This window comes from Nerophis ophidion, linkage group LG10 (assembly GCF_033978795.1).
Source record: "Nerophis ophidion isolate RoL-2023_Sa linkage group LG10, RoL_Noph_v1.0, whole genome shotgun sequence".
In the NCBI taxonomy this organism is placed as follows: domain Eukaryota; kingdom Metazoa; phylum Chordata; class Actinopteri; order Syngnathiformes; family Syngnathidae; genus Nerophis; species Nerophis ophidion.
In genome coordinates, this window is record NC_084620.1 from 45,644,240 (window position 1) to 45,665,949 (window position 21,710).

Genomic DNA, 21,710 nt, shown 5'->3' on the forward strand with positions numbered 1-21,710 from the left:
GCTTATATATATATATACATATATGCAGAAATATATACATATATATATGCATGTAGATGTATATATATGCATGTAGATGTATATACATGCATATGCATATGCATGTATATATACATATATATGTGCATACACATACAGTATATATGTGCATACACATATATATGCATATACATGTGCACATATACATATAAATGCATATATATATGTATACACATATATACAAATAAATATACACACTATATATATATTTACTGTATATATATATATACATATATATATACATATACATATATGTATATTTGTCTTATATAAGTCTTAGTAAAAACACATTTTCCAACAACTTTCTCAACTTTATTAAACATATGTTTACAAATAATTAATGGTAATAATAACAATAATGACGAAAACCTGAAAATATGTTTTCTCGTTGATGTTGATCCATGTGGTCTTGAGAAGTGGCCCTTTCAACTCACTGAAGAAAAAAAAAACACAAAATAGGGAAACAAATCATTCAAGAATATAGAATAATATTGTTTTCAATAATAATAGTAAGGTTTACTTAAAGCACTTGTTTGCACGTACAACACTGAAAACCTTCAGCTATAACTATATTCATGTTATTGTAATGACTAAACTGTGATTTATTTCAATGTTGTCGTTTTAAAACAAAGTGTGTTCCGATTTTTTAATCATTTGTTACTTCTGAGGGATTGTAATTATGAGAAATACATTTGTCCGTGCACGACTGGACCCTGCATCTACTCGTAAGCAGCAATTTTCACATTTGGGCCATAGGGGGCGCCAACTCAGATCACGGACTGGAGGGCGACCTAACCCCTCAGAAAACAATTTTAAGAGAATCGGAGCATGGGGAAAATAGTTGGAAAGGAAACTTTTCTTTAATGTTACATAAGGATACAATGTTATGCAGAGGTGTACTTATCACAATTTAATAGACAAATGTCCCTAATTATAGTCCCTGCAGGGGCGTAACAGAAAATAATTGAGAAGATGATCGTAGAAAGTAGCGACCATCTTGCGTGACACAACATTCTTGTTAGCATGTTAACATTAGCCTTTTAGCGTGCTAATATTAGGTTGATGCCTTTGTCCTGAATATGAGGAGTATTTTGATGGTGGAACGGTTGAAATGGGTTGAAAAAGGTGCAAGGAGTCGTCGAACTTAAGGGTGGAAATAGGTTCCCAAAAAACAGGGTTTCCTGGAAATGTGTTGAATGTGGAAAAATGGTCATTTGAATTTCCAGGATGAGTGGAATGTGTTGAAAGTGGAAGGGTTTGAATCAGTTGAAGAATGTGGGAATTGTGGAAGTTTGAAAAATGGCCAAATTTAATTTGAATGGGTAAAATGCAAAAAAATAATAATAATTATGAGAATTCCGCGAATGTTTTTTAGAATTGTTGAATATAGCACACAATTCCTGAACAGTCTGAATATTTTGAAGTTGGAATGGTTTGAATCAGCGGGAAAATGTGGGGAATGTGGAACTTTGAAGAATATCCCATTGAGTTCAATCGAAATGTATGAAAAATTGGAAATTTCGGTAAAAGCGGGTATTTTTTGGGGAAATGGAATGGTTTGAAGGAGTTAAAATGGTTGGTGTTAAACAATTTCCAATCAGTTGAGAAATGTTGAAGTAGTGACATGTTGAACTTAAAAATTGTATTCCGGAATTCCTGGACTTTCGGGAAAACCCGGAATTTTTCCTGATCCAAAAACAACTTTGTTTTTTTTTCCTGATTAAAAGGAATATTTTGACTGCGGAACAGTTGAAATGCGTTGAAAAATGTGGAAGGAGTAGACTCCAGAAAAAAGGGTGGAAATAGGGCTTTTGGAAAAGCAGGAATCCTGGAAAATCCTGGAATGTTTCTGGAATCGGAAAAATGGTGGTTTGAATTTCCAGAATGGTGAAATGTGTTGATATTGGAATGGTTTGATTAGGTTTAAAATTTGGTAATTGTGCAACTTGGAAAAAAGTCCCGTTCATTTCAATGGGAACTTCCTGGAAATTTGGGAATTTTGGGAAAAGAGGAATTTTTTTGAAAATGATTAGGAGCGTGAATGTCCTGAATGAGCTGTATTGGTTGGTGTTGGAATTGTTTAAATCGGTCAAAAAATGTTGAATTAGTGACAATTTTTAACTGAGAAATTCCTGGAATGAGAAATTTTTTTTATTTTTCTAGTTCCTTAACTAAGTTAGTTTTTGTCCTGAATATGAATAGTTTTTGATAGTGGAACGGTTGAAATGGGTTGAAAATTTTGAAAGGAGTAATCAAATTTAAGAAGGGTGGAAATAGGTTACCAAAAAATGGGAATTCCTGGAAATGTTTTGAATGTGGAAATATGGTAGTTTGAATGTCCAGGATGAGTGGAATGTGTTGAAAGTGGAAGGGTTTGAATAAATTGAAGAATGTGGAAATTGTGGAAGTTTGAACAATGGTCAATTCATGCAAAAAATGCAACAACAAAAAACTAATTATGGGAAATCCGGGATTTTTTTTTTTTTTAATAGTTTAAGTATAGCACACAGTTCCTGAACAGGCTGAGTATTTTGAAGTTGGAATGGTTTGAATCAGCGAAAAAATGTGGGAATTGTGGAACTTTGAAGAATATCCCATTGATTTCAATGGAAATTTCAGAAAAATTGGAAATTTCAGAAAAATTTGGAATTTCAGTAAAAGCGGGATTTTGGGGGGAAATGGAATGGTCTGAAGGAGTTAAAATGGTTGGTGTTAAACAATTTCAAATCAGTTGAGAAATGTTGAAGTAGTGACATGTTGAACTGAAAAATGGCATAACAGAATTCCTGGAGTTTCGGGAAAACCCATAATTTTCTCTGATCCAAAAACAGCTTTGTTTTTTTCCTGAATAAAAGGAATATTTTGACGGTGGAACAGTTGAAATGCGTTGAAAAATGTGAAGAGTAGACTCCAGAAAAAAGGGTGGAAATAGGGCTTTTGGAAAGCAGGAATTCTGGAAAATCCTGGAATGTTTTTGAAATGGGAAAAATGGTGGTTTGAATTTCCAGAATGATGGAATGTGTTAAAGGTGGAATGGTTTGAAGAAGTTGAAAAACGTGGAAATAATGAAAGTTTGAAAATTGGCCAATTCATTTTGAATGGGAAAATCTCCTGGAAAACCTGGAATTCTTGGGAATTTTTGGAATTTGTCAAGGGAAAGCCTGCGATTCCCGAATATTCTGAAAAATTTGAATTTGTAACAAAGTTTGAATTGGGTGAAAAATGTGGAAGGTGGAGCGCGCCAAAATCTGGAGAAGAAGTAGAAGAATAAGTTGATGTTGAAGAATAAATAGATTCATTTTGGTTTGGGGACGGCGTGGCGTGGTTGGGAGAGTGGCAGTGCCAGCAACCTGAGGGTCCCTGGTTCAATCCCCACCTTCCACCAACCTCGTCACGTCCATTGTGTCCTTAAGCAAGACCCTTCACCCTTGCTCCTGATGGGTCGCGGTTAGGGCCTTGCATGGCAGCTGCCGCTATCAGTGTGTGAATGTGTGTGTGAACGGGTGAATGTGGAAATAGTGTCAAAGTGTTTTGAGTATCTTGAAGGTAGAAAATTGCTATACAAGTGTAACCCATTTTATAAAATTTTTTTCTTCTTTTTCAGAATCCCTTCACACAATAACAATTTACTCTGCCATTAACAGGGTTTCCTGCATCGCTTTGTTGTTAAGGCGGCCATCAGTAAGCATTGTCCCACCCACAGAAGCATCTGATTGGTTACACGCAGAGCAGTAACAGCCAATCAGCAGTGCGTATTCAGAGCGCATGTGACGTGGAGTGAGCAGAAAGGTGTCTTTAGCAGGTAAGGCAGCGGACTCTCCTCAAATGATAATAAACACCTCCCAGTCAACTACTTGTAACATCACTATAACCCGGTTGACGTTCTAGAAACAGGCGGCAGCTCAGCTCGCTCGCGTAACGTTACCTCACTGTGTGTGTGTGTGTGTTACGGACAGCAAAGCCCTGTCTGTCTGAGAGAAAGACAAGCATCATTGACTTACAGTTAAAAACTAAGTTATTTCACTTGACCTTTTTCTGTGTTGATTGAGCTTTGTTGAAGCAGCAAAAAAGGACATTATGTTAAATAAAGAGTTTCTGTCTCTGATAGTTGATAAAATAATGTAAGTGCATCATAAAGCCTACAAGAACTCCATGGTGTTCAGGGATGGGATAGTCTCTCCTATTGCTATTGTACTATTTTTTCAGCTATATTTACATTAATTATTAGTAATGTAGCAGCCTAGTTTTGAATGGCAGGGTCCCTGCTATCACATGTCGATGAAAATATAACATTTACATGATAAAAATCAACTACAGGCATCCCTAATGCTGTATTAAATTAAGCAGAGACCCCAAAAGGGACAAGCGGTAAAAAATGGATGGATGGATGGATGGAGTTGAGCATATGTCAGCATGTAGCCCCACTTTTAAAGTTTTTTTTGAAACGCTTATTGCAAACACTTACTTACAGTTAGTCATTAATTTGACTTTTTAAGTCATTATTTTAGTATCTCAGGTCACTAGGACTGTTTTAATTTCACTTTACGGAAAAAATATTGAGATATATATCGTATATCGCCGTTCAGCAAATGGAGCGGAAAACACAACCAAAAGTTGTAGTTTCTTCACGCGACGAAGCCGGCCAACTTCAGCGCAGTCTGTAGTCTATTGCCCCCCCATGCTGTGGTGGCAGCGACGAGGTGGAGACCTGGTGGCGACAGGTCGAGTTACACCGATCCTTACACCCACCCATCCCCTGTCCGCCAGAGAGACACCACCTTAACTAACACATTTTCGAGGGGAAACTCCGCATTAACATTATCCTTATGTGATATATTATTCTCACAACATCGCTGTATCATTATACTATTGTTATTGATGCCAAAAGTAAAATATTTTAAATGTTTATCATTCGAAAATAAAAACCGATCAGAAAATCTTTGTATTGTGAGTGTTAGCAAAAACATTACGCCAGCACGTTTTCATGCGATTTTAGTACTTGTATCTATCAATTGTGATACTTTTGTTATTGTTAGCAGAATATCTTCTGTGAGTCTAAACCTTTGTAGGAGCACAAGGTGTGTATGAAATATTGTGCGATTGGATTGGTATCACGTCATTACCTCCTTCCCGCCACAGGTTCCACAGATGCACCCGAACAGTCCATTGATCATTTGGATGGAACAGAGGACAAGTTGAAGACTCCCTGCCACTAACAAGGTGGAGAACAGTCCCACGTTGAATTCAACCACATTTTCGGGGATCAGACACCATTTCCACATTTCCTTGTCACTCAGGTAGCTCGCAGTACTGCAAGAAATGCCAGAATGGAATTCAATTACATTTTGATTTGCCTTTTTACACTTGCAAATAATCGTCGTCGGCGATCACTCGAAACGAGTATGATTGTCCTCCTGTTGGTGGGATTGCCTTCAGGAGAACACCTGTGTGTGAAATCTTTTATAGTGGGGAGACTGGTGCAGGGACAGCCACCACACATTCCTTAGCAAAGAGAAGGCAAGGGTTCAACAGCATGGAGACCAAGACAATAGGGGGCCCATCTTTGCTGCAGCCTTCTTCCGCCTTTGTGACCATTGTGGAGCTTCTATGCAACCATCGTCCGTGGGATTGCCTTCAGGAGAACGCCTGTGCGTGGAATCTTTTAAAGTGGGGGAGACTGGTGCACAGACAGCCACCACACTTTCCATTGCAAAGAGAAGGCAAGGGTCTAATGGCATGGAGAACAAGACAATTGGGGGCCCATCTTTGCTGCAGCCTTCTTCCACCTTTGTGACTGCTGTGGAGTTTCTATGCAACCATCATTCGCCCACTCCGCCGTTGAGGTCTTTAGCAACTACCAAATAATAGTGTGGAACTGAATGTGTTAGTATGGACTATGTGGTCATCATCTCATTTATGTACAAAACCCAAAACCAGTGACGTTGGCACGTTGCGTAAATCGTAAATAAAAACAGAATACAATGATTTGCAAATCCTTTTTAACCTATATTCAATTGAATAGACTGCAAAGACCAAATAAATTTAATGATCGAACTGATGAACTTAGTTTTTTTTGCAAATAACCATTAATTTAGAATTGAATGACAGCAACACAGTGCAAAAAAGTCGTCATTTTTACCACTGTGTTACATGGCCTTTCCTTTTAAAGGGGAACATTATCACCAGACCTATGTAAGCGTCAATATATACCTTGATGTTGCAGAAAAAAGACCTTTTTTTTTTTAACCGATTTCCGAACTCTAAATGGGTGAATTTCGGCGAATTAAACGCCTTTCTATTATTTGCTCTCGGAGCGATGACGTCACAACGAGACGTCACCTAGGTAGTCAACCGCCATTTTCTCAAACACATTACAAACATCGAGTCAAATCAGCAGTGTTATTTTCCGTTTTTTCGACTGTTTTCTGTACCTTGGAGACATCATGTCTCGTCGGTGTGTTGTCGGAGGGTGTAACAACACGATCAGGGATGGATTCAAGTTGATTTACATAGAATGTGCATCGATTAGCACGGCATGCTAATCGATGCTAACATGCTATTTAGGATAGCTGTATGTACATTTGTAGCTATATTTGCATCCATCGTTTCCCTCCACCCACATTTAATGCCAAACAAACACTTACTTACTTAAGTTGCTCCAGTGTCACAAGATGCGAAAGTCCCGATCGTTTGGTCTGCACATTTTACCGGCGATGCTAAGGCAGACATGGCCGAATAGCGTCAATAGTTATTCGCTCAATAGCTTCAGTTTCTTTTTCAATTTCGTTTTCGCTATCTGCCTCCATGCTCCAACCATCCGTTTCAATACATGCGTGATCTGTTGAATCGCTTAAGCCGCTGAACTCAGAGTCTGAATCCGAGCTAATGTCGCTATATCTTTCTGTTCTATCCGCCTGGATAGCATGTATATCACTGGATGACGTCACAGGAAAATGCACGGTGGTTTCACAAAAAGGGAAATCAGGCACTTTAAAGCCTTTTTTCGGGATATTCTATGATGGGTAAAATTTAGAAAAAAATTTAGAAAAATAAAATAAGCCACTGGGAACAACTTTTTATTGGTTTTAACCCTTCTGAAATTGTGATAATGTTCCCCTTTAACAACACTCGTAAACATTTGCGAACTGAGGAGACCAATTTTTGAAGCTTTTCAGTAGGAATTCTTCCCCATTTTTGCTTGATGTACAGCTTAAGTTGTTCAACAGTCCGGGGTCTCCCTTGTCCGTTTTTACACTTCATAACGCCCTACACGTTTTCAATGGGAGACAGGTCTGGACTACAGGCAGGCCAGTCTAGTACCCTCACTCTTTTACTACAAAGACATGCTTTGGAAATTGTCTTGCTGAAATAAGCAGGGGCACCCATGATAACGTTGCTTGGATGGCAACATACCTGTATGTGTCACGTTGGCGGTGGCGCATAGCTGCGCTGGTAGTCTTCATTCCAAGGCAGAAGACAAGCTGGAGCGGCGTGCAGGTAGGATTTATGGTTTTAATTATTTTTGAAGCAGGATCGAAAATACAAAACCAAAGACGCTAACAAGCGTGGTGCTAAAACAAACCAAAATGTCACCAACGGTGAAAAACGAGGAATACTAGTGTGTAGAACATGGGTCACCAACACGGTGCCCGCGGGCACCAGGTAGCCCGTAAGGACCAGATGAGTCGCCCGCTGGCCTGTTCTAAAAATAGCTCAAATAGCAGCACTTACCAGTGAGCTGCCTCTATTTTTTTATATTGTATTTATTTACTACCAAGCTGGTCTCGCTTTGCTCGACATTTTTTAATTCTAAGAGAGACAAAACTCAAATAGAATTTGAAAATCCAAGAAAATATTTTAAAGACTTGGTCTTCACTTGTTTAATGAATTCATTTATTTTTTTACTTTGCTTCTTATAACTTTCAGAAAGACAATTTTAGAGAAAAAATACAACCTTGAAAATTATTTTAGGATTTTTAAACACATATACCTTTTTACCTTTTAAATTCCTTCCTTTTCTTTCCTGACAATTCAAAGCAATGTTCAAGTATTTTTTTTTGTTATTGTAAAGAATAATAAATACATTTTAATTTAATTCTTCATTTTAGCTTCTGTTTTTTCGCCGAAGAATATTTGTGAAAAATTTCTTCAAACTTATTATGATTAAAATTCAAAAAAATATTTTGGCAAATCTAGAAAATCTTTGGAATCAAATTTAAATCTTATTTCAAAGTGTTTTGAATTCCTTTTGAAATTTTTGTTCTGAGAAATCTAGAATAAATAATGATTTGTCTTTGTTAGAAATATAGCTTTGACCAATTTGTTATATATTCTAACAAAATGCAGATTGGATTTTAACCTATTTAAAAAATGTCATCAAAATTCTAAAATTAATCTTAATCAGGAAACATTATTAATGATGTTCCATATTTTCTTTTTTTAATTTTTTCAAAAAGATTCGAAATAGCTAGTTTTTCTTTTTTTGAGGGGGGGGGGGGGTTGAATTTTGAATTTTAAAGAGTCGAAATTGAAGATAAACTATGTTTCAAAATTTAATTGTCATTTTTTTCCTGTTTTCTCATCTTTTAAACCGTTCAATTAAGTGTTTTTTTAATCATTTATTCCCTACAAAAAACCTCCCGTAAAAGGAAAAAAAATGTACGACGGAATGACAGACAGAAATACCCATTTATATATATATATATATATATATATATATATATATATATATATATATATATATATATATATATATATATATATATATATACATATATATATAGATTTATTTATTAAAGGTAAATTGAGCAAATTGGCTATTTCTGGCAATTTATTTAAGTGTGTATCAAACTGGTAGCCCTTCGCATTAATCAGTACCCAAGAAGTAGCTCTTGGTTTGAAAAAGGTTGGTGACCCCTGGTGTAGAAGAATCTCAAGAGCGAGGAGAAAACCAGGAGAACGTAAATGTTGCCTATCGCAAACATTGGCCCAGCAACTAATGCTGGGTGACAGGAAACTATAAAGGGGAGTGATTAACCAAAATACCTGGTGGGAATTGCAAAACTAAGACAGGTGAGGAGAATCAGTGCCCAGGGAAACCAACAAAAAAACAGGTGAAGATGGTGCACCCAGGAAACGGACTACAACAGAAAAACAACCAAACCCAAATCATGCCATGACCCGGGTGACGGATCATGACAATATGTTGCTTTAAAACCTGCATGTACCTTTCAGCAATAATGGTGCCTTCACAGATGTGTAAGTTACTCATGCCTTGGGCACTAATACACCCCCATGCCATCACAGATGCTGGTTTTTCAACTTTGCCCCGGGAACAATCCGGGTGGTTCTTTTCTTCTTTGGTCCGGAGGACACAACGTAAACAGTTTCCAAAAACAATTTGAAATGTGGACTCGTCAAACCACAGAACACTTTTCCACTTTGCTTTAGTCCATATTTGATGAGTTCGGGCCCAGCGAAGCCAGCAGGGTTTCCGGGTGTTGTTGATAATTGGCTTTGGCTTTGCATAGTAGAGTTTTAACTTGCACTTACAGATGTAGCGACAAACTGTAGTTACTATAAGTGGTTTTCTGAAGTGTTCCTTTACACACTGATGTCACTTTTTGATGCAGTACCGCCTGAGGGATCGAAGGTCCATAACATCATGGCTTATGTGCAGTGATTTCTCCAGATTCTCTGACCCGTTTGATGATATTATGGACCGTATATGGTGAAATCCCTGAATTCCTCTAGACTCTTATTTATCCATTTATTCATTTCCACTTATTAATATTTAAATGCCGTATGTTCAGAAAAAATAGTTACCTGTTTGCGAAGGGAACGCCCCAGTTGGGGATGGGGTTTTGTTGATTTGTCCAGTAGCACAACGGCCCGTTGCTGAGGCCAAGGGCCGCCACACTCAGACTGTACACGGCTCCGACCACGCCCACCGCCGCAAAACCAATAGACAAAAACATCTGTGCGGAAAACAGGCAACAGAGACAAAACACACTTGTAATGGTGTATATTCAAAGTTGTACTTACTCTATGTTCAAAGTTGTACCTACTATATATTCAAAGTTCTACTTGCTATATATTCAAAGTTCTACTGACTATATATTCAAAGTTCTACTTACTATATCTTCAAAGTTGTATGTACTATATATTCAAAGTTCTATTTACTATGTATTCAAAGTTCTACTTACTATATATTCAAAGTTGTACTTACTAAACATTCAAAGTTGTAACTACTATATATTCAAAGTTGTACTTACTCTAGTTACTTACTGGACATTCAAAATTGTACTTACTATATATTGAAAGTTCTACTTACTACATATTTCGAAGTTCTACTGACTATATATTCAAAGTTCTACACACTATATATTCAAAGTTGTACCTACTATATAGTCAAAGTTCTACTGACTACATATTCAAAGTTTTACTTACTATATATTCAGAGCTGCACTTACTAAAAATTAAAAGTTGTACTTACTATATATTCAAAGGTGTACTTACTATATATTCAAAGTTCTACTGACTTTATATTCAAAGTTCTACTTACTGTATATTCAAAGTTGTACTTACTATATATTCAAAGTTGTAAGTATTATATCTTCAAAGTTGTACTTACTATATGTTCAAAGTTGTACATACTACTGTATATACCGGTATTCAAACTTGTACTTACTATACATTAAAAGTTGTACTTCCTTTTATTCGAAGTTTTACCGACTATATATTCAGAGTTGTACTTACTATATATTCAAAGTTTTACTTTCTAAATAATCAAAGTTGTACTTACTATACATTCAAAATTGTACTTACTATACAATCTGAGTTGTACCTACTAAATATTCAAAGTTGTACTTACTATAAATTCAAAGTTCTACTGACTATATATTCAAAGTTCTACTTACTATATATTCAAAGTTTTACTGACTACATTTTCAAAGTTCAACTAACTATATATTCAAAGGTCTACGTACTATATATTCAAAGTTGTACTTACTATAAATTCAAAGTTCTACTGATGATATATTCAAAGTTCAACTTACTATACAGTATATTCAAAGTTTTATTGACTATATATTCAAAGTTTAACTTACTATATATTCAAAGTTCTACGTACTATATTTTCAAAGTTTTACCTACTATATATCTAAAGTTGCACTTACTAGATATTGAAAGTTGCATTTACTATATATTCAAAGCTGTACTTACTATATACAGTATTCATGGTTGTACTTTCTATATATTCAAAGTTGTACTTACTATATATTCAAAATTGTACCTACTATATATTCAAAGTTGTACTTAGTCTATATTCAAAGTTGTACTATCTATACATTCAAAGTTGTACTTACTACATATTCAAAATTCTACTGACTATATATTCAAAGTTCCACTTACTATATATTCAAAGTTTTATTGACCATATATTCAAATTTCAACTTACTATATATCCAGAGTTTTTTTGACTATATATTCAAAGTTCAACTTACTATATATTCAAAGTTCTACGTACTATATGTTCAAAGTTGTACCTACTATATATCTAAAGTTGCACTTACTATATATTGAAAGTTGCATTTACTATATATTCAAAGCTGTACTTACTATATAGAGGATTCAAAGTTGTACTTAGTCTATATTCAAAGTTGTACTTACTATACATCCAAAGCTGTACCTACTATATATTCAAAGTTGTACTTACTATATATTCAAAGTTCTACTGACTATATATTCAAAGTTCTACTTACTATTTATTCAAAATTGTACGTTCTATATGTTCAAAGTTGTACGTACAATATGTTCAAAGTTGTACTTATTATACATTTAAAGTTGTACTTACTATATATTCAAAGTTGTACTTACTATATATTCAAAGCGGTACTTACTATATAGAGTATTCAAAGTTGTACTTAGTCTATATTCAAAGTTGTACTTACTATACATTCAAAGTTGTACCTACTATATATTCAAAGTTCTACTTACTATATATTCAAAGTTCTACTTAATATTTATTCAAAATTGTACGTACTGTATATTCAAAGTTCTACTTAATATTTATTCAAAATTGTACGTACTATATGTTCAAAGTTGTACTGACTATACATTTAAAGTTGTACTTATGATATATTCAAAGTTGTACTCACTATATATTCAAAGCTGTACTTACTATATAGAGTATTCAAAGTTGTACTTAGTCTATATTCAAAGTTGTACTTACTATACATTCAAAGTTGTACCTACTATATATTCAAAGTTGTACTTACTATATATTCAAAGTTCTACTGACTATATATTCAAAGTTTAACTTACTATTTATTCAAAATGGTACGTTCTATATGTTCAAAGTTGTACGTACTATATGTTCAAAGTTGTACTTACTATACATTTAAAGTTGTACTTACGATATATTCAAAGTTGTACTTACTACATAGTCAAAGCTGTACTTACTATATAGAGTATTCAAAGTTGTACTTAGTCTATATTCAAAGTTGTACTTACTATACATTCAAAGTTGTACCTACTATATATTCAAAGTTGTACTTACTATATATGCAAAGTTCTACTGACTATATATTCAAAGTTTAACTTACTATTTATTCAAAATTGTACATACTATATGTTCAAAGTTGTACGTACTATATGTTCAAAGTTGTACTTACTATACATTTAAAGTTGTACTTACTATATATTCAAAGTTCTACTTACTATATATTCAAAGTTGTACATACTATATATTCAAAGTTCTACTTACTATATATTCAAAGTTCTACTGACTATATATTCAAAGTTCTTCTTACTATATATTCAATATTGTACGTACTATATATTCAAAGTTGTACTTACTATAAGTTCAAAGTTGTACATACAATGTATTCAAACTTGTACTTACTATACATTAAAAGTTGTACTTACTATATGTTCAAAATTGTACTTACTATATATTTAGAGTTGTACTTACTATATATTCAAACTTGTACTTGCTACATATTCAGAGTTGTACATACTATATATTCAAAGTTCTATGCACTATATATTCAAAGTTCTAATTACTATATATTCAAAGTTGTACTTAGTATATATTCAAAGTTGTACTTGTTATAAATTCAGAGTTGTACTTACTATGTATTCAAAGTTGTACTTGTTATAAATTCAAAGTTGTACTTACTATATATTCAAAGTTGTATTTGTTATAAAATCAAAGTTGTACTTACTATGTATTCAAAGTTGTACTTGTTATAAATTCAAAGTTGTACTTACTATGTATTCAAAGTTGTACTCGTTATAAAATCAAAGTTGTACTTACTATATATTCAAAGTTGTACTTGTTATAAATTCAAAGTTGTACTTACTATGTATTCAAAGTTGTACTTGTTATAAATTCAAAGTTGTACTTACTATATATTCAAAGTTGTATTTGTTATAAAATCAAAGTTGTACTTACTATGTATTCAAAGTTGTACTTGTTATAAATTCAAAGTTGTACTTACTATGTATTCAAAGTTGTACTTGTTATAAAATCAAAGTTGTACTTACTATATATTCAAAGTTGTACTTGTTATAAATTCAAAGTTGTACTTACTATGTATTCAAAATTGTACTTGATATAAATTCAAAGTGGCACTTACTATATATTCAAAGTTGTATTTGTTATACAATCAAAGTTGTACTTACCCCACAGCGGTTAGCACAGCATTTTCCAGAGCTGGTCAGGTGGATGTGGATGGCAGGAATTACAGCCTGTTGCAGAGGAAAACCAGCGTTTACACAAGTTGTTACATCCTGTGTTTTATTTGTGGTACTCTAACATCCACCTGGCTGTCTTACCTATTGCCCGTTAATTCATTGTTTTTGTTTTGCCATTGTTTTCCTTGTTTCACTGTTGAATATAAATAGCCTATTTAGTTTTGCTTCCTAGAAACGCTGAGTCTACAATCTGCTCTGCTTGTGGCCATTGTTGTTTTGTACTTCAAAACGACCTGTTTTTCTTTTCAAAAGACTGGATTTTGATAAATTAAGTAATTATGATCCCTTCTTAATTAGTTATTCTAATTTAAAAGATGAATAAATTATTAACATATTATTTTTAGCTGTTTACATACAGAAATGTGTTACCAAGCCAAAAGAAGAGATCCAAAACAAATGTCCTCTACAGAGTAGATGTGGTATCATCTTCAATGTGCCAGAGTCTAATTATGAGTCCTTCTACATATTTATTTTATGGAAGGTGTATGTATGTATATATATATATATGAAGTGAAGTGAAATTATGTTTAAATAGCGCTTTTTCCTCAAGTGACTCAAAGCGCTTTACATAGTGAAACCCAATATATAATTTACATTTAAACCAGTGTGGGTGGCACTGGGAGCAGGTGGGTAAAGTGTCTTGCCCAAGGACACAACGGCATTGCCTAGGATGGCGGAAGCGGGTATCGAACCTGCAACCCTCAAGTTGCTGGCACGGCCGCACTACCAACCGAGCTATACCGCCCCTGTATATATATATATATATATATATATATATATATATATATATATATATATATATATATATATATATATATATATATATATATATATATATATATATATATATATACAGTATATATATACAGTATATGTATATGTATATATATATATATATGATATATATACATATATATGTACATATACAGTATATATATATGAATAGTAAGTACAACTATGTATGTGTGAATATATGTATATATATACATATACATATATTAATGTATATATGTGTATGTATGTATAAACATGTATGAAACTATATATATGTATGTATGTGTATAAATACATATATGTATGTATATTTATATATATATGTATGTATGTATATATACACACATGTATATACAACTATGTATGTATGTATATGTGTTTATGTATGTATGTATGAATGTATATATACATACATATATACATACATACATGTATATATATACACATACATATATACATACATATATGTATATATACATACATTTAAACATACATATATGTATATATATACATACATACATATATATAAACAATTTATGTATGTATATATACATATATATATATATATACATATATGTATATGTACATACACACATATGTATATATACATATATACACATACATAGCTGTACTTATTATATATATAGACCGTATATACAGTACATACGTACATACATACAGGGGGACAGAAAATGCATCGCATTTTAGATTCATATATTTTAGATTAGGGATGATATGATCAGGGTTTTATGCTTACAATTCCATTGCAGATCAAACATGAGGGAGATCGGCCGATACCAATACCAATACCAATACCAATACCAATCACATGAATTACCTGTAAAAAATGGTTCCATGTAGTTATTTATCTGTTGTCGGTGTGACAGTGTCAACACAGTATTTAAACTTCTGCATTCTCTTTTATTACGTACAACTGATTGAGCAAAAAAAAGTCAATAGTCAATAACTGAACAAAAAAAAAATTACTCTCTAATACTCTTTCAAGTCGTCCTTTGTCAAAGGAAGTATTTCCTGGCAACAAAATCAGTGTATCAACAATGATTATTGATTATATCAGCATAATCACTCTCGTATCGATCATATACTGATACCACCTGGAATATCGCCACCACCAATTTATGGCTGGATCTGCCCTCCTGTGACAATGCTGACACAGCAACTAATTAATCAGTTCATGTTAATACTTGCTTAATTTCTGCAGCGACACGGTTGGCATGGACTTTTTCACCTTTACCCAGCACTTTTTTCTTGGTGCGGTTTCAAGCTAGCTTGGCGGTTAGCTTACCCATTAGCATGCTTGCTCCACGGTTGATCCTTTGTGTGTAACATGTTGAACTACGATCTGTGTTGAATGAGTTTTTCTAGTTTGAATGATGAAGATATGATTTTTAGCTGTAAACATACATTATGTGCTAACATGCTAGCATGCTAAATTGTTAATTGGCCTGATGAATCAGCGTTATCTGGCAGCGTTTTCACAGTGCTTACTCATGAGCGGGTTTTGCTAAATTGTTAACATCTCCGCTGCTGATGCCGTCAGGTACATTTCAACAACAGGTGAGCATTAGCCACCATTAATCAATTCATGGTAAGTCCAACCGTGTTGTTGCAGAAAGTAAGCAAATATTAACATGACAACAAATAGTTGCTGTGTCAGCATTGTGATGCCAATGCGGATAGCACAGCAAGATACAGCGACATTAGCTCGGATTCAGACTCGGATTTCACCATTGATTACCATGAATCGATGCTAACATGCTATTTAGGCTAGCTGTATGTACATTTGAAACTATATTTACATCAAGCGTTTCCCTCCACCCACATTTAATGCCAAACCAACACTTACCAATCGATGGATTTAAATTGATCCAGTGTCACAAGATGCGAAACTTCCGATCGTTGGTCTGCACATTTTACCGGCGATGCTAAGGCAAACATGGCCGAATAGCGTCAATAGCTATTCGCTCAATAGCTTAATTTTCTTCTTCAATTTCGTTTTTCTCTATCTGCCTCCATACTCCAACCATCCGTTTCAATACATGCGTAATCTGTTGAGTCGCAAATGACGCTGAAATCCGAGTCTGAATCCGAGCTAATGTCGCTGTATCTTGCTGTGCTATCCGCATTGGCATCACAATGCTGACACAGCAACTATTTGTTGTCATGTTAATATTTGCTTACTTTCTGCAACAACATGGTTGGACTTACCATGAATTGATTAACGTGGACCCCGACTTAAACAAGTTGAAAAACGTATTTGGGTGTTACCATTTAGTGGTCAATTGTACAGGATATGTACTGAACTGTGCAATTTACTAATAAAAGTTTCAATCAATCAATCAAAAGACTGGACTTTTTCAACTTTACCAAGCACTTGTTTCCTGGTGTGGCTTCAAGCTAGCTTAGCGGTTAGCTTAGCCATTAGCATGCTTTTTTTTTGATTGATTGAAACTTTTATTAGTAGATTGCACAGTACAGTACATAATCCATACAATTGACCACTAAATGGTAACACCCGAATAGGTTTTTCAACTTGTTTAAGTCGGGGTCCACGTTTAATGGTAGTTGCTTGCTCCATGGTTGCTCTTTGTGTGTAAAATGTTGAACTATGATCTATCTGTGTTGAATGAGTTATTCTAATTTGAACGATGAAGATATGATTTTTAGTTGGATACACACAAAAAGGGCTAACGTCACATGAATGAATCAACTCATATTATGTTCTGCGTATGGTGAATGTTCATATTCATCTTGGAGAAAGCAAACATTTAGGTTTAAGTAAATAGTGATATTAAAGTTTGAGCACATAGGATAAGGCCCCTTAGTTTGATAATCGCAGGTGGATTGGATCATTTCTCGTAGGAAAAGAGGCTCTAATTGGGACTTCGGAATGTAAAAGTAAACCATATCATTGAGAGGAAACTACCTGTCTAGCTCAATGCCAACATTTAAGTTATGACTGAAAGTAAATTGGCTCTAGTGTGTGAATGTTATGTTAAAGTTAAAGTTTTTGATTGATTGATTGAAACTTTTATTAGTAGATTGCACGGTACAGTACATATTCCGTACAATTGACCACTAAATGGTAACACCCGAATAAGGGGTCCACGTTAATCAATTCATGGTAAGTACCAATGATTGTCTGTATTCGACCCATCCACTTGTTCACCCCCTGGGAAGTGAGGGGAGCAGTGGGCAGCAGCGGTGTCGCGCCTGGGAATCATTTTTAGTGATTCAATCCCCAATTCAAACCCTTGATGCTGAGTGCCAAGCAGGGAGATAATGGGTCCCATATTTATAGTCTTTGGTATGACTCGGCCGGGGTTCGAACTCACAACCTACCGATCTCAGGGCGGACACTCTAACCACTAGGCCACTGAGTAGGAACAATGTTGTCTGTCTATCTGTCTTGGCCCTGCAGTGAGGTGGCGACTTGTCCGGGGTGTACCCCGCCTTCTGCCCAAATGAAGCTGAGATAGGCTCCAGCACCCTTTGCGACCCCAAGAGAGACAAGCGGTAGAAAATGGATGGATGGATGCTGAGTGCCAAGCGGGAGATGATGGGTCCCATTTTTATAGTCTTTGGTATGACTCGGTCGGGGTTCGAACTCACAACCTACCGATCTCAGGGCGGACAATTTAACCACTAGGCCACTGAGTAGGACCAATGTTGTCTGTCTATCTGTGTAGGCCCTGTGATGATATGGCGAATTGTCCGGGGTGTACCCCGCCTTCCGCCCGAATGCAGTGGAAATAGAGTCCAGAACCCCCCGTGACCCTGAAAGGGACAAGCGGTACAAAATGGATGGATGGATGAATGAAAGCAGTTGTTTTCCAGTCTCTTACACACAAACATCTCCTTTTATAGTCAAGGGTGTGCTCTCCTGACCCAGCACACACAGAGACAGGAGGTAGGAATATAAGACTGGGGATCTGGCTTCTCCAGTTATGTGCCCTTCATTTTTTGGACCTATGCTCCTCCAGGGAACTGCAGACCTGTATAATTCTGTCCGGACGAGGATGACAAGACCAGAAATACACTTCATTTGCGAGCATGCTAAATTGCTAATGTGGAATTAATCCCATTCCCCAGCATTATCTGGCAGCGTTTTCATAGTGCTTACTCATGAGCGGGCGTTGCTGAATTGTGAAAGGGGAACATTATCACCAGACCTATGTAAGCGTCAATATATACCTTGATGTTGCAGAAAAAAGACCATATATTTTTTTTACCGATTTCCGAACTCTAAATGGGCGAATTTTGGCGAATTAAACGCCTTTCTATTTATCGCTTTCGGAGCGATGACGTCAGAACGTGACGTCACCTAGGTAATAAAGCCGCCATTTTCTCAAACACATTACAAACACCGCGTCTCAGCTCTGTTATTTTCCGTTTTTTCGACTATTTTCTGGAACCTTGGAGACATCATGCCTCGTCGGTGTGTTGTCGGAGGGTGTAACAACACTAACAGGGAGGGATTCAAGTTGCACCACTGGCCCAAAGATGTGAAAGTGGCAAGAAATTGGACAACATTTGTTCAAAATACGAGGGTGTGGGGAAAGGCGACGAAATGGTCAGTCGTTTGTTCTGGACACTTTACAGACGAAAGCTATGCTACTACAGAGATGGCAAGATTGTGTGGATGTCCTGCGACACTCAAAGTAGATGAATTTCCAACGATAAAGTCAAAAAAATCTGCCGCCAGACCCCCATTGAATGTGCCGGAGTGTCTGCACATTTTGCCGGCGATGCTAAGGCAGACATGGCACAGAGATGTATGGATAACCTGCAGATGCATTTCCAATGATAAAGTCAACTAAATCACAAAGGTGAGTTTTGTTGATGTTATTGACTTATTTGCTAATCAGACATATTTGGTCGCGGCATGACTGCCAGCTAATCGATGCTAACATGCTATTTAGGCTAGTTGTATGTACATTTGCAACTATATTTACATCAAGCGTTTCCCTCCACCCACATTTAATGCCAAACAAACACTTACCAATCGATGGATTTAAGTTGATCCAGTGTCACAAGATGCGAAACTTCCGATCGTCTGCACATTTTACCGGCGATGCCAAGGCAAACATGGCCGAATAGCGTTAATAGCTATTCGCTCAATAGCTTCAGTTTCTTCTTCAATTTCGTTTTCGCTATCTGCCTCCATACTCCAATCATCCGTTTCAATACATGCGTAATCTGTTGAATCGCTTAAACCGCTGAAATCCGAGTCTGAATCCGAGCTAATGTCGCTATATCTTGCTGTGCTATCCGCTGAGGCATCAATGGATAACGTCATAGGAAAATGGACGATGGCTTCTCAGATAGCGAAAATCAGGCACTTTAAAGTTTTTTTTAGGGATATTCCGGGATGGGTAAAATTTTGAAACAAATTTCAAAAAATAAAATAAGCCACTGGGAACTGATTTTTATTGGTTTTAACCCTTCTGAAATTGTGATAATGTTCCCCTTTAACATCATCGGGCCAACAACCGGTGAGCAGTAGCCAAGAGAGAGAAGACGCCGCTGCTTATTTTACCGCCTCGTAGGCCAATCAGCCTCTGCTAGACCCAACAACAGCTAATCAAAGTCCACTCCAGGGTGCGACTTACCAATGTTTTCTACGAGAAGAGACAAAACGTTATAATTAAACCTTTGATTAGTGCAATCAAATAAATGAATCCCAATTACCACAACAAATTGACACCACTAATAAAATAATTTCGATTAAATATGTACACGAAAAAACAATAGTATTAACAGCTGATTACTATTTCTACAGGACTTAAGTCAGTAAGAGTTAGGAAATAAACGTAAATAAAGACGTCATTTTGGGGGCAAATATAATTTCCTGATTACAAAACAATATTGCGGTATTATAAGGAGATAATGCATGTGTGGAAAAAGAAAAAGAAAAATACAATACCATGATTCCGCCTCCGATCAATCCCCCCATGTATTTAACCTCCTCCGTGATGCGTTTTTCTCCGTACTGGTCTTCGGCCGCGTATTTTGTGTCGAAGTCGGGGAAGAAGAGCATGATGTTGCAGATGATGGACACCAGTGCCAGGACGTAGATGGGCACGGCGATCACCTTGGAACATGCTCCCGTACACATGTTGGCGGGCGGAAAGACAGATGGTAAAATGGAGGACTTCGAGCGAACCTGCTGGTGTTAGCAGAGGCGAGTGGAAAACACCCTCTACTAAATACGTTTATGTATGTATATATATATATATATATATATATGTCAGGTCTTTCCGTGGGTGGATTACCGTTGATAAGGACGCTTAGCATGATAAACCTCTTTATGAGCGTGGGAGTGGCTCTATGGCCGCAGTCATAAAAGATGTGTGACTAAATGTTAACGGTTCATTTTCCACGGTCTAGAGCAGAGGTCGGCAACCCAAAATGTTGAAAGGGCCATATTGGACCAAAAATACAAAAACAAATCCGTCTGGAGCCGCAAAAAATTAAAAGCCATATTACATACAGATAGTGCGTCATGAGATATAAGTTGAATTATGGACTTAAAGGAAACTTAATGAGCTCAAATATACCCACAAAGGAGGCATAATGGTGCAATATGTACAGTGGGGCAAAAAAGTATTTAGTCAGCCACCGATTGTGCAAGTTCTCCCACTTAAAATGATGACAGAGGTCTGTAATTTTCATCATAGGTACACTTCAACTGAGAGAGACAGAATGTGGGGGGGAAAAAGCCAGGAATTCACATTGTAGGAATTTTAAAGAATTTATTTGTAAATTATGGTGGAAAATAATTATTTGGAAGGAGGTTTTGGCTCAAAATCTCACGATACATGGCCCCATTCCTTCTTTCCTTAACACGGATCAATCGTCCTGTCCCCTTAGCGGAAAAACAGCCCCAAAGCATGATGTTTCCACCCCCATGCTTCACAGTAGGTGTGGTGTTCTTGGGATGCAAATCAGTATTCTTCTTCCTCCAAACACGACGAGTTGAGTGTGGCAGGGGCGTGGTCCACACGTTCCCTGCGGGCGGGGTGTGTGCAGCGGTCGGCCATGAAGCAGCTGACAGGTGAGTAGATGAGCTCAGTTGGAACGAGTTATCTAATCACCTGTTCCTTACTAGCGGCGCG

General features: G+C 36.0%; 1 protein-coding gene across 1 annotated transcript; it reads right to left on the reverse strand.

Moving 5' to 3' along the window:
* Positions 1–329: 329 nt before the first annotated feature.
* LOC133559914 (transmembrane 4 L6 family member 1-like) lies at positions 330–20,835 on the reverse strand. Its single transcript, XM_061911911.1, has 5 exons — positions 20,519–20,835; positions 13,726–13,791; positions 9,865–10,016; positions 5,163–5,349; positions 330–472 (listed from the first exon to the last, which is right to left on the reverse strand). Exons 1-5 carry the CDS (start codon positions 20,708–20,710, stop codon positions 470–472), a joined length of 600 nt encoding a protein of 199 aa, XP_061767895.1. The 5' UTR covers positions 20,711–20,835; the 3' UTR covers positions 330–469.
* Between the last annotated feature and the right edge of the window lie 875 nt (positions 20,836–21,710).

Coding starts and splice junctions, on each gene's coding strand:
- LOC133559914 (XM_061911911.1), bottom strand. CDS start 20,710: ATGTGTACGGGAGCATGTTCCAAGGTGATCGCCGTGCCCATCTACGTC. Junction 10,017..13,725: donor GCTGTGCTAACCGCTGTGGG/GTAAGTACAACT, acceptor TTTTCCGCACAG/ATGTTTTTGTCTATTGGTTT. Junction 5,350..9,864: donor GGCGTTCCCTTCGCAAACAG/GTAACTATTTTT, acceptor CATTTCTTGCAG/TACTGCGAGCTACCTGAGTG.